Here is a 13491-nt window from a genome sequence, read left to right as displayed (position 1 = left end):
TCACTTGTAAATTTTTAGTTTAGTTAATTATTGTAGATATTGTTTGAGTCAAGCCACATTATCTTTTCTATAATTAGTACAAATTCTTGAATTATAGCCTTTATAAATGTTGTATGTTGACACTTAAGAATTGAGGAGTTTTTTTCTTGAAAATAAAGTTTGATTATGAGCTTTATTATTGTTCTGTTTTTTTTTTTTTGAGACTTTTAGTCTCGCTCTGTTTCCCATGCTGGAGTGCAGTGATGTGATCTCGGCTCACTCCAGCCTCTACCTCCTGGGTTCAAGCAATTCGTCTGCCTCAGCCTCCCAAGTAGCTGGGACTATAGGCATGTGCCACTGTGTCTGGCTAATTTTTGTATTTTTAGTAGAGGCAGTTTCACTGTGTTGGCCAGGCTGGTCTCGAACTCCTGACCTCATGATCCACCTGCCTCAGCCTCCCAAAGTTCCAGGATTACAGGCATGAGGCACTGTGCCTTGCCTCACAATTTCACTTTTTGAGTCTATGAATTTGCCTATTTTAGAGATATAAGTGGAATTATGCAGAATTTGCCTTCTGTGACTGACTTCTTTCACTTAGCATAATGTCCTCAAGGTCCCATTCATGTTAGATATTGTAGAATTTGCTTCTTTTTATTTTGGGAATGAGTGTAGCGCTGTCGCCCAGGCTAGAGTGCAGTGGTGCGATGTTGGCTCACTGCAAGCTCTGCCTCCCAGGTTCATGCCATTCTCTTGCCTCAGCCTCCCGAGTAGCTGGTACTACAGGCGCCTGCCAGCACGTCCGGCTAATTTTTTGTATTTTTAGTAGAGACGGGGTTTCACCGTGTTAGCCAGGATGGTCTCGATCTCCTGACCTAGTGATCTGCCCGCCTCGGCCTCCCAAAGTGCTGGGATTACAGGGGTGAGCCACCATGCCCGGCCTGCTTCTTTTTTGAAGCTGAATAATATTTCATTTTATGTGTATACCATTTGCTTTATCCATTCTTCCTTTGATGGACATTTAGGTTGTTTCTACATATTGGCTACTGTGAATACTGCTGCAATGAACATGGGAAGGCTAATATGTCTTTGAGATCTTGATTCTTTTGGATAAATATCCAGAAATGAAATAGCTTGATTGCATGGTAGTTCTAATTTTAAGTGTTTGAAGAAACTCCATAATGGCTACACCATTTTGCATTTTTAACAACAATGTACAAAAGGGTTCCAGTTTCTCCATAACCTCACTGACCCATCTTGCCTTTTTGTTTGTTTTTTTTGAGATGGAATCTTGCTCTGTTGCCCAGGCTGGAGTGCAGTGGTGTGATCTCAGCTCACTGTAACCTCTGCCTCCTGGTTCAAGTGATTCTCCTGCCTCAGCCTCCTGAGTAGCTGGGATTACAGGCACCCACCACCACGCCTGGCTAATTTTTGTATTTTTAGTAGAGAGAGCGTTTCGCCATGTTGACCAGGCTGGTCTTGGACTCCTGACCTCAGGTAATCTGCCTGCCATGGCCTCCCACAGTGCTGGGATTACAGGTGTGAGCCACTGCACCTGGCCACTTTTTTTTTTTTTTTTTTTTTTTTTTTTTTTTTTTTTTGTGATAATACCCATTTTAACAGATGTGAGGTTATATTTCATGGTGGTTTTGATTTTCATTTCCCTGATTAGTGATATTGAGCATCTTTTCATATACCTGTTAGCCATTTACAGAAATGTCTATTCAAGTATATTCAAGTGTTTAGCCCATTTTAAGATCAGGTTACTAGGGTTTTTGGCTATTGAGTTATTTCTTGTATATTTGAAAGTTAAACCCTTAGATATGATTTGCAAATATTTTCTCCCATTACGTAGGTTTCCTTTCACTCTGGTGGTTGTTTCCTTTACTATGCAGAAGCATTTTAGTTTGATGTAATCTCAGTTGCCTATTTTTGGTTTTGTTACCTATGTTTTTGGTGTTTTATTCATGAAATAATGACCAATGTCATGAAGGTTTTCCCTGTTTTTTGTTTGTTTTGTTTTTTCTGTAGGAGTCTATAGTTTCAGGGCTTACATTTAAGTCTTTAATGCATTTGGAGTTGACTTTTGTTTATGGTGTAAGATGAGGATCCATTTTCATTCTTTTGCACATGGATATCCAATTTTCCCAGCATCATTTGTTGAAGAAACTAGAATTTCTTCATTATGTATACTTGGTACCCTTGTTGAAGATCAGCTGACCATGTTATGTGTGAATTTATTTGTAGACTGTCTATTCTGTTTCATTGGTCTATGTATCTGACTTTATGCCAGGATCATATTGTTTTGTTTGCTATCACTTTGTAATATATTTTGAAATTAAGTGTGATGCCCCTAGTTTTGTTCTTACTTCTAAAATTGATTTTGTCCACTTAAACTTTGTGCCCAGCTCGGGGAAGGGGTAATAGCAACTTCTAGCCCAAATATCCTTCTCTGTTCTTGTTAGCCCCCAGGCAGCTGGATTTTGCCAAATCCTATCAGTACTCCACTACAGGTAAGACAGAAGCCAGTCCTTTTGGTAGTCCCCATAAAAACTGGGGCATTGGACACAGTGTGGACCAGTTCTTTTCCTCCGTAGGCAAAATCTGGGGGCTGGGAATTTTCTTCACTCACTCTATGCTGAGCTAGGGGAACAGATAGGGCCAACTGCTCTTCCCAAGCCTCCATTATCTCTGGTCTCCTGTAGGTGGTTAGATTACGTAAGACTTGTTTTACCAGTGGTCAAAAAAACAGGCAAGACAGAAACCAGTCTTTTTGGTAGCCACTGTAGAAGTTGGGGCATTGGACACTTATACCAACTCATTCTTTCCCTTGAGGGTAGCTGGGAGCTGCAGGATTCTTCCCAATCCTATGGGGCTCTGCTGGGAGTAGGATTCTGGTGAGAGGGTGTCCTGAATCTCCCTTCTGGCTTTGATGAGTCTGGATTCTTATTCATCCAGGGTTCAGGAGCCTTTCAGTTAGTTTCTGGATTTCTCACAAAGGAATTTTGTTGGTGAATTGTTGCTCAATTGGTGTATTTGTTGAATGAAAGAGGGTCCAGGGCTTCCCACTCTGCCATCTTGCTGATGTTACTCCTCTGCCATTTTGTTTGTGGGAGATTTTAAACTATATTAAATTTAAAAATGTAATTGCAGCTCTTTGGATTTACTCTAAATATATATATATATTTCAATTTAGTAAATATGAAAACATTAGTAATCAAGACAATATAGTACTTAGATAGGCATAATGTAGACATATAGATCAGTGGGATAGAACTGAAAGTATAGAAATAAACCTACATTTTTACAGTTAATTGGACAAGGGTGTCAAGACAATTTAATGGGGGAAAGAATAGTCTTCGGGGGAAAGAATAGTCTTCAACAAATGGTGCTGAGACAGTTGGATATCCATATACAAATAAATGACGTTGGACTCTTACTTCACATTGTATATAAAATTAACTGAAAACAAACAAAGACCTAAAGATAAGAACTAAAAGTATTATAAAACTCTTAGGAGAAAACATGGTGTAAATCTTTGTAATCTTGGACTCAGCAATATATTAATATTTTTTAGATATGACATTGGAAGCACAAGTAACAAAAGAAAAAAATAGATAAAAATTGGACTTCAAATTAAATACTTTCGTGCTTCAAAAGTTACTGTTAAGAAAGTGAAAAGGCAATTCACAGAAAGGAAGAAAATATCATATATCTGATAAAGGTCTAGTATGTAGATTATATAAAAAACTCTTACAACTCAATAACAAAAGACAAATAATGTAATTTAAAAACAGGCAAAGGATTTGAAAAGATCTTTTTCCAAAGAAGATACACACACAGCTAATGAGCACGTGAAAGATGCTCAACATTGTTACTTGTCAAGGAAATGAAAATCAAAACCATAGTGAGATACTGCTTCACATTCACTATCATAAAAAAATGGACAATATGAAGTATTGCTGAGGGTGTGGAGAAATTGGAGCCGTCGTACATTACTGATGGGAATGTAAATGTTATAGCCATTTTGGAAAACAGTCTGGCAGTTCCTGAAAAAAACGAAACATGTAGTTACCATATGACAAAACAGTTCCACTCTTTATACCCAAGAGAAATGAAGAACGCATGTCCACACAAAAACATTTACACAGACGTTCATAGCAGCAGCATTTAAAATGGCCAAGAAGTGGAAACAACTCAAATGCCATCAACTGACGAATAGATAAGCAAAATGTGGTATATCCATACAATGAAATATTATTCAGCATTAAAAAGAAATGATGCCTGTTACAAGATGGATGAACTTTAAAAACAATATGCTAAGTGAAAGAAACCAAACATAAAAGGCTGTATGATTTCGTTTATATGAAATATGCAGAATACACAGATACATAGAGATAGCAAGTAAATTAATGCTTGCGTAGACCTGGGGTTTTGGGAAGAAATGAGGAGTAATGCCAGTAGGTATAGAATTTTCTTTGGGGTGATAAAATGTTCTAGAATTGATTATGGGTAATGGCTTTGTAACGGAATATTGAATTGTATGTTTTAAATGGGTGAGCTTTATTGCTGTTTTAAAATTTTAGTAAATATGAATAAAATACCTTTTAATGTTTCCTAAGGCATTAGCTTTATGCCATGAAGAGCTATTTATTTTTTAATACTTCTATATAGGAGGATTTTTATTAGAATATTAAGAACATGTAAAGCACAGTTCCCATGGTTCCTTAATTTTTAATTTTTATTTATTATTTGTTTTTGAGACAGTCTCGCTTTGTTGCTCAGGCTGGAGTGCAGTGGTACCATCTCGGCTCACTGCAACCTGTGCTTCCTGGGTTCAAGTGATTCTCCTGCCTCAGCCTCCAGATTAGCTGGGATTACAGGCATACACCACCATACCCAGCTAATTTTTTTTTTTTTTCTTTTTGAGACCGAGTCTTGCTCTGTCACCCAGGCTGAAGTGCAGTGGTGCAACCTCAGCTCACTGCAACCTCTGCCTCCTGGTTCAGGCTATTCTCCTGCCTCAGCCCTCCAAGTAGCTGGTATTACAGGTGCTCACCACCACGCCTAGCTAATTTTTGTATTTTTAGTAGAGATGAGGTTTCACCATTTTGGCCAGGCTGGTCTTGAACTCCTGACCTCGTGATCTGCCCACCTCGGCCTCCCAAAGTGCTGGGATTACAGGCATGAGCCACGGCGCCCAGCCGAATACTGCTATATATACGTATCTCTATTTTTTTTTTTTTTTTTGAGACAGTCTTGCTGTGTCACCCAGGCTGGAGTGAGTGGCACGATCTTGGCTCACTGTAACCTCTGCCTCCAGAGTTCAAGCAATTTTCCTGCCTCAGCCTCCTAAGTAGCTGGGATTACAGGCACCACCACCATGCCCAGCTGATTTTTTTGAATCTTTAGTAGAGATGGGGTTTTGTCATTGAATTCCTGGTCAGTGATTCATGCATTTGCCTCAGCCTCCCAAAGAGTTAGATTTACAGACATGAGCCATCATGTATCTGTCTTCTTTATGACTTCTCTAAAGGGCCGATTAGATTGTAAATCTGTAGATTACGTGCAAATTTTTTTTTGTTTGTGTGTTTTTTTTGAGACGGAGTTTTGCTCTTGTTGCTCAGACTGGAGCATAATGGCGCAATCTCTGCTCACTGCAACCTCCGCCTCCTGGGTTCGAGCAATTCTCCTGCCTCAGCCTCCTGAGTAGCTGGGATTACAGGCATGCACCACCACGCCCGGCTAATTTTTTGTATTTTTAGTAGAGATGGGGTTTCACCATGGCCAGGCTGGTCTTGAACTTCTGATCTCAGGTTATCCACCTGCCTCTGTCTCCCAGAGTGCTGGGATTACAGGTGTGAGCCACTGTGCCTGGTCGATTACATGCAATCTTAAAACTAAGCTGTTTGCATGAATCTTCTATCCAGAGACTAAGTATACTGAGAGAAAACAACATATAATAGGTTTAGACCAATGGTTCTCACCTGGAGGGCAGTTTTGCCCCCAGGGAACATTTGCCATATCTAGAGACATTTTTGTTTATCACAGCTAGGAAAGGAAACTGTTGGATTTAGTGAGTGTAGGTCAGGGATGTTGCTGAATATTCTACATTATAGAGGACAGCCCTTCCAAAATAAAGACTTATTCAGCCAAATATGTCGGTAGTGCTGAGGTTGACCTTTATCCACACTGTGGTGGAGTTCTTGTGACTAAGCAGTATAATATAATGAATAAGAGAATGAACTCTGAAGCCAGATTGCCTGAATTTGCATCCCAGCTCTGCCAATTCCTAGCTGATACTTTTGGTTACTACTCTTTTTGTGCTTCTCTAAAATAGTACTGAAAACAGTAACCATACCTACTTTGTATGATTATTGTGAGGCTAGATGAGTTAATACATGTAAATCTTTTTTTTGTTTGTTTGTTTGTTTTTGAGATGGAGTTTTGCTCTTTTTGCCCAGGCTGGAGTGCAGTGGCGTGATCTCAACTCACTGCAACCTCCACCTCCCGGGTTCAAGCAATACTCCTGCCTCAGCCTCCTGAGTAGCTGGGATTACAGGCACCCACCATCATGCCTGACTAATTTTTGTATTTGTAGTAGAGACGGGGTTTCACCGTCTTTACCAGGCTGGTCTTGACTCCTGACCTCAGGTGATCCGCCCACCTTGGCCTCCCAAAATGCTGGGATTGCAGGTGTGAGCCACCGTGCCTGGCCCAATACATGTAAATCTTTAGTGCCTAGAATGTAGTAAACACTCAGTAAATGTTAGCATTGTTAGGATCTAAACTGTTAACTTCAAAGATATCTACTCCTGGTACCTTTGTGATTGTGGGTTAGCCCAGGAAATCCCCAAATGTACATACTTACTGGTCTACAGAAGCTGACAATATATTTGCTTTATCTTTAGCCCTATTATGAGTACTCCCATTTTAATGGCTTTTAGTCCATAAGCATATTGTCAGTCACTTTCTTTCAGTCTTCTATAATTTTTTTTTCCCAGTGCTTAGGGCAACACCGTAGCTTCCATCTTTTGTGTTCTAGTACATTAAAATAATGCATTAGGATGTGTATGTGTACAGTATATACGTACACAAACACAGGATTATATTAAACATACTAATTTTTAAAAACAAAACAAAAAACTCTGACCTTATTTTCTAGGCAATTCGAAGTTTTCAAGTAGCCCTTCACATCTATCCAATGAACCCTGAAATATGGAAAGAAGACCTCTCTTGGGCAAGAACGCTCCAGGAGCAGCAGAAGGTAGCACAGAGGATTAAAAAAAGTGAAGCACCAGCTGAAGTAACACACTTTTCACCAAAGTCAATTCCAGACTATGACTTTGAAAGTGATGAGATTGTTGCTGTTTGTGCGGCTATTGCTGAGAAAGAGAAGACAGTTTCAGCAAATAAAACAATGGTTATTGTATCTGCTTCTGGGGCTGTAGAGACTGTAACTGAAAAGGAGGATGGTGCTACACCACCAGATGGCTCAGTTTTTATCAAAGCCCGATGAAGCAGTATGCATAGGATTATTTGAATCTTTGATTGCCTCTTGAAGTTTTGACATAGAGACATTTACTCTGGAGATAGATAGGAGAACTCCTGGTTGTAAAATAACGTTTTCAGATGAGGCATATAAAACTAAAATGGCAGGAATATTGTATAGTGTTTGGAATATGCTTTAATAAGTTATGATTTATATTTCGCAAGGTTAAAATTCTGAGTAAAATGATTTTTGATTAATAAACTTAGTTTAATCTGAATATGTAAATGAATACATTTTAAAGACAAAACTTGAAAAATGTATTCTTGAATAGTGAATAACTTGATCAATGTTACTGAAATGCTGTTTCAACTTTTGTTGTATGATAAAGGAAGTATGTGATTTCCCTCCCTCTGAGAAATATACTGCTCTTACTATTTGCTGTCTTTTTCTTGCTTCATTAGAGTAAGTCTGTCAGAAAGCTTGAATATTTTTGACATTCATTTTGATTCAAAGTTGTCATTTGGTCATATGTGGAATCTTTTGAAAGTTTGGCTGAAAATGCACGCAAATGTGTACATTCTGAACATTTTCTGAAGTTTCTTTTCATTTTGATTTGTGTTTCTGTTTTGACTTTGAAGTTATAACAATGATAGTTGTCTCCTTCAGTATTTGGTAAAAGTGTGAAGTATTGATAAATATGAGAATGATGGTTTTATTTTTTAATTGTTACAGTAAGTAATCCTTACCACAAATGAGTCATTTTAAAATATGCATTTTTAAATGAATGGCTTTTACAGATAGGTTAATGACAATTGTACTGCTATATTATCCTAGTCAAAACCAATACTTTCTCTTTTTTATTTTATAAAGCTTTAAAAACCCTGGAAACAACTTACTTCTTGCTTGTATCTTTCCATTTGATGACTGGGAATTACTTTTCTAGATAACTTTTTTTGAAACTACTCAGTGAAATGAAAAATAATTACAATTTTAAATAGCTAATTATATCTTTCTAAAAATAAAAAAGTAGGGCTGTTATTAGAGTGCCAATGAATAAATAACTTAAGCACAAAAGACAGAAAATGGAATGTGATTTATAGTACAATCTCATGAGTTTGAGAAGGCTATATTAAAAAAATATTTTATTGAAAGGCCACAATCACATTCACAAACCAATACGGTCACTGCTAATCTGAACTATTATTTTTATACTATATACTGTAGTACAATAATATAGACCTGTTGGGTTCTGTTACTTCTGACACTCAGGAAGATACTATAGGTGTATTAATTTTATCTTTGTTAGAGATGAAAGTAGCCCACTTTATGTTAAAGATCTTACTACTGTTGGAGCATATAAGTAATGATCTGCATTTTTTATGAAGATGGTTTTTAAAACTTTTGTTTTATTGGAATGCATATCTCTTTTCAGAGTTGGAGAAATTAGCACTTGCCTTGAAAAGAATATTCTTTCCTTAAGTTATATCATCAGAAAATTAGCTCTGGTTAGAGAGGTTAGTTTCAGAATGCTCCAAAAAATGTGTTAATTATTTTATTTTGTTTAATAAAGAACATTCTCAAAACGTAAATAGGTATCTAGAGAAGTGAGTACTCAGCATTTGGTATATTGTTTTGCATAATGGATGTTTGTTTATTGTGTAATTTGTGAATAAATAGTTTTTTCTGCATTTTGAAGATTTTCCTATTATTTTATATTGTTAGCTTTTGAAAAATTAGATTAATATCTTTCTTGTATGAACATAATATATTTAAAGTACCTTGCATGGTGCCTCACACATGAAGAAATGCTAGCTATTTCAGTAAATGCTAGCTATTTCCATGAAGAACTTGAATTAGTTTGGAGATATTTAACTTCAATTTCCTCTGATTTTAAAAAAGGAGAACTTTTTTTGTATTCCTTTCCTTATCTGAAAGTAAGAAGTCTCTGCTTCCAGTATTATAGGAGAGATAGTGGGATTTTTCTTGACAGGGTCTATACCTCAAGCCCCAAAGAGGCAAGGCTCAGGATGGAATGCATGTGGCCACTAGGCCCTGTTATAAGAACCTAGTTTTTCCTCTGTATTGGCGTGGTAAGCCAAGTTAGTCTCTTTCTTACCCAGATATAAGACATAAATTAGTTTAGACATAAGATAGAGGAGAAAAAGAAACAGCAAGTTATGAAGAAAGAAGGCAGCTCATTTCTGCAGGCCCCCAAGAATGCTTATTTTAGCTCATACTCTTCCATGCATGAAGAGAAAAATGTACCCATTATTTTATACAAGGATGTGAATACTGGTATATAAACATTGACTAAGCTTGTTAATTTTAATGACAAATCTTTATGAATCTGAAGAGAAATAATTGATGTTCATGATATTGATATAGAAATTTAATATACTTTCTGAAATAACACTGTTTAGTGTTCAAGTTAAATTGACTGTAATTTACATTATTCTTGTTTGAGAATTGTGTGGCATAAACAGTCATTGTGTGGTATAAACAGTCGTTAGTCAGAGTGTCTAGACATCCAGACCATGCCTGATAACACAAGAATCATATGTCATTCTCTAGAAAACAGGCTGTTTGGTTATAGAGTATTTATCTTAAATTTATTAACAGATACTACATAAACATTGAAAAGCCGTGCAAGTTATAGATCACAGGAACCAGAGCTACTGCAGCTGGGGCCTACATACAAAATTTTATGGCAGTGGTTTCAGTATGACAATCTTTTGAATTGATGCTGCATGGTAAAACTATAAAGATTTTTTAAAAGCTCTGTCTCAGCTAGAATTTTGATGATTATAACTGAACAGTATAGCCCTTTTAGTTGTTTGAAAATTACATAATGATTCAAAAGCTTGTTTCACTGCCGTTCCCAGCACTAAGAAAATTAACAGTCATTTCTTTTAATTTCCTTGAGTCAGAAGCCCTTCTAAAGTGACTCTGGACCAGCCATTCTGAGCTATGATTTCATGATACATATATCAATATCTAAATGAGTTTTGAGTTGACATAAGAACCATAGTTCCATAATAATTATCTTCAAATCAATGGATATCTTAAATGTGTTTTCTTTTTCCTTAGAGATTATTATTAAACTGATGTATTTGATAAAGAATTTTGGGACTGAGAAAGTAAGTTTTTCAAACCAATAATAAGATATTGAAATATATAATTATAAAAAGTAATAAAATGAAATAAAGGAGGTTATCCCTAAAGTCATTTACCTTAGTCACTTGCAATTAAATACAGTTACTTTGGAAGAAGAAGTGTGGCCCTAAAGCTAGTGTAACATGAATCATGCCCTAATATGCATTATACATGAACTACTTTGGTAAGAAGGTAGCGGCGGGTGAGGATGGCTTCCTCTCACAGTGCTTCTTAGGCTATCCATTTACCAAGGAACTCTAATCTCTTCCTCTCACTTCACCAGGAAAGGAAGCAGTTTAAGATACAGAACTGGGCATGCTAGCCTCTTTTTCCCCTTTTGTGGATTTGTCATAACTGCAGAGAGCCTATGGTGTGGTCTCTTGCCAGCCACCTTGTGAACCTTGCAGTGAAAGTTCTTTGCCTCTGCAAAGGGAGATCTGTGCTTGTGCAGAACTGCCCATGCCTTAGTGAGCAGGTCTGTCTAATTCTGAGTTCAATATCTGGTGGCTATTGTTGGCATAAACTTAAAGTACATCCTCTAACCTAGCCTTTTTCAGCAATAAACTTAATATATTGAATCTCCATCTGTCTGTCTCTCAAGTGGTTCAGATGTCAGGAGAGGACAGGGACATTATTTTATGACTCCCTCAAACCTTAACAAAGACTAGTGCAGATTATATTTCAAAGTAAGCATGAGATGTATTAAAAACCAAATGTGGGAATTCTTTCCTAATTTTAGATTTTCTTTTTTTTTAATAATGGAAATTCTATTGAAATTGAGTGGTGATAATTACAAGGCAACAAGTAAATATTTGTTCAGGATATTTAAAAGGTCTGCTGACTTGGAATTGTGACAGACCACATTGTTGACTCTAGATTGAATTGGAAGGGAAGAATGTGAAATGAATTAGGATATCCTCTGTTCACCTCTATTAACTTTCGTAAATGAGTATAACTTAGAAATAATAAAATGCAAGTATTTTAACGTTATAGTTGGGAGAATTTTGACAAATGTAAACACACTTCACCACCACTACCATCCTGATATAGTGTATGTCCATCACCCAAAAAGTTCTCTAAAGCCCTTTTGCAGTTGGTTCCCCTCCATCCCAACAGCCATCCCTAGTCAACTACTTGTTTGCTTTCTGTGGCTATACATTAGATTTAACTTATGAATTCTAGAGTTTGAAATAAATAGGCCATATAATATGTACTCTTTTTGTGTCTTTTTTTTTTTGCCTAGCATAATGCTTTTGAAACTCATCCATGTTGAGATTCATCCATGTTGTTGTGCATATCAGTAATAAGTTCGTCTTTATTGCTGAATAGTATTCTATTATATGGATATACCACAATTTGTTTAGCTATTCACTTATTGATGGACATTTAGGTTGTTTCAAGTTTTGATCTATTATGAATAAAGCTGCTATGTATATAAATCACAAATCTGTGTGTGGACATATGTGTTCATTTCTCCTATGTAAATACCTAGGGATGGAATTGCTAAGTCTTATGACCAGATTATACATAACTTTAAAGGAAACTGCCATATTGTTTTCCAAAGTATCTGTACCATACGGGATTTCTACTAGCAATGTATTAAATTAATTTCAGTTTTTCCATATTCTTGTCAATGATTCATGTTGTCAGTCCTTTAAATTTTAGCCACTTTCATGGATATGTAGTAGTATTTCATTGTGGTTTTAATATGCGTTTCCCTAATGATGTTGAGCATCTTTTCATAGGCTTATCTGACATTTCTCTATCTATTTTGGAAAGTACCTGTTCAAATATTTTGCCCATTTTTAATTTAAGTTATCTTATTATTGAGTTGTAAGAATTTTCCTTTCTACTGGGTAGAAGTCCTTCATGAGCTGTAAGTATTGTGTATATTATCTTCCCATCTGCAGTTTGCTTGTTTATTTTCTTAGTGATACCTTTTAAAGAACAGAAGTTTTTAATTTTGATGATGTCTAATTTATAAGTTTTTTTTTTTTTTCCTTTATGGTTGTGCTTTTTGTGTGCTAAGAAACCTGTCCTTACTCCCAAATCACAAAGATTTTCTGTTTTGTGCTAGAAGTTTTATAGGCTTAACTTTTATGATTAGGTCCATGATCCATTTCATGTTAATTTTGTTGTTGTTATTCATATTTTCACCTAGTCCCCTAACTTTTTGTTTTAAGCTTATTTTACTTTTTAACTTGTATTTTAGGTTTGGGGTACATTTGAAGCTTTTTTTTTTTTTTTTTTTTTTCAAGTATCACAATGTTTATTGATAGATACAAGTATATAAAATCAGGGCATGAACATGACTTGATAAATTAAGTAGACTTAATTTCAATACTATAATAGGAGGGACCAATTCAAATTCTCACCATTTGTTTCACACCCACAAAACCACTTCAAGGGCATTAACGATCTCTCAAAACTGATCAGTTTTGTGCAAGTAAACCATGTTTCTTTTAAAAGACTTGTGCACTTGCCCAGGCTCAAGGATATTAAAATCTAGCACATAAAGCCCATTACTAGAGGTAGAAATACAGGCAATATACTATTACGGCAACAACCATCAATTACAGTTAAGAATTTTTCTGTAACAACCAAATGGCACAGATGGACATTTGGGTTGATTCCAAGTCTTTGCTATTGTGAATAGTGCTGCAATAAACATACGTGTGCATGTGTCTTGTAGTAGAATAATTTATAATCCTTTGGGTATATACCCAGTAGTGGGATGGCTGGGTCATATGGTACATCTAGTTCTAGATCCTTGAGGAATTGCCATACTGTTTTCCATAATGGTTGAACTAGTTTACAATCCCACCAACAGTGTAAAAGTGTTCCTATTTCTCCACATCCTCTCCAACATC

At 36.2% G+C, this 13491-nt stretch overlaps 1 protein-coding gene across 2 annotated transcripts in view; it reads left to right on the top strand.

Moving 5' to 3' along the window:
• Nucleotides 1-12067, top strand: part of TTC33 (tetratricopeptide repeat domain 33) — a 49450-nt gene extending 37383 nt beyond the window's left edge. Inside the window, exon 5 of one of the 2 annotated variants that reach the window (XM_017896010.1) lies at nt 7142-12067. In XM_017896010.1, the coding sequence (XP_017751499.1) occupies nt 7142-7495 (354 nt within the window). In that variant the 3' untranslated portion in view covers nt 7496-12067. The remainder of the gene's footprint in view (nt 1-7141) is intronic. The other variant, XM_017896011.1, reaches the window with a different exon arrangement.
• The last annotated feature ends 1424 nt before the right edge of the window (nt 12068-13491 follow it).

Source organism: Rhinopithecus bieti, unplaced genomic scaffold, assembly GCF_001698545.2.
Source record: "Rhinopithecus bieti isolate Rb0 unplaced genomic scaffold, ASM169854v2 scaffold_26977, whole genome shotgun sequence".
Lineage (NCBI taxonomy): Eukaryota > Metazoa > Chordata > Mammalia > Primates > Cercopithecidae > Rhinopithecus > Rhinopithecus bieti.
This window is presented reverse-complemented; position numbering and strand designations above follow the sequence as displayed.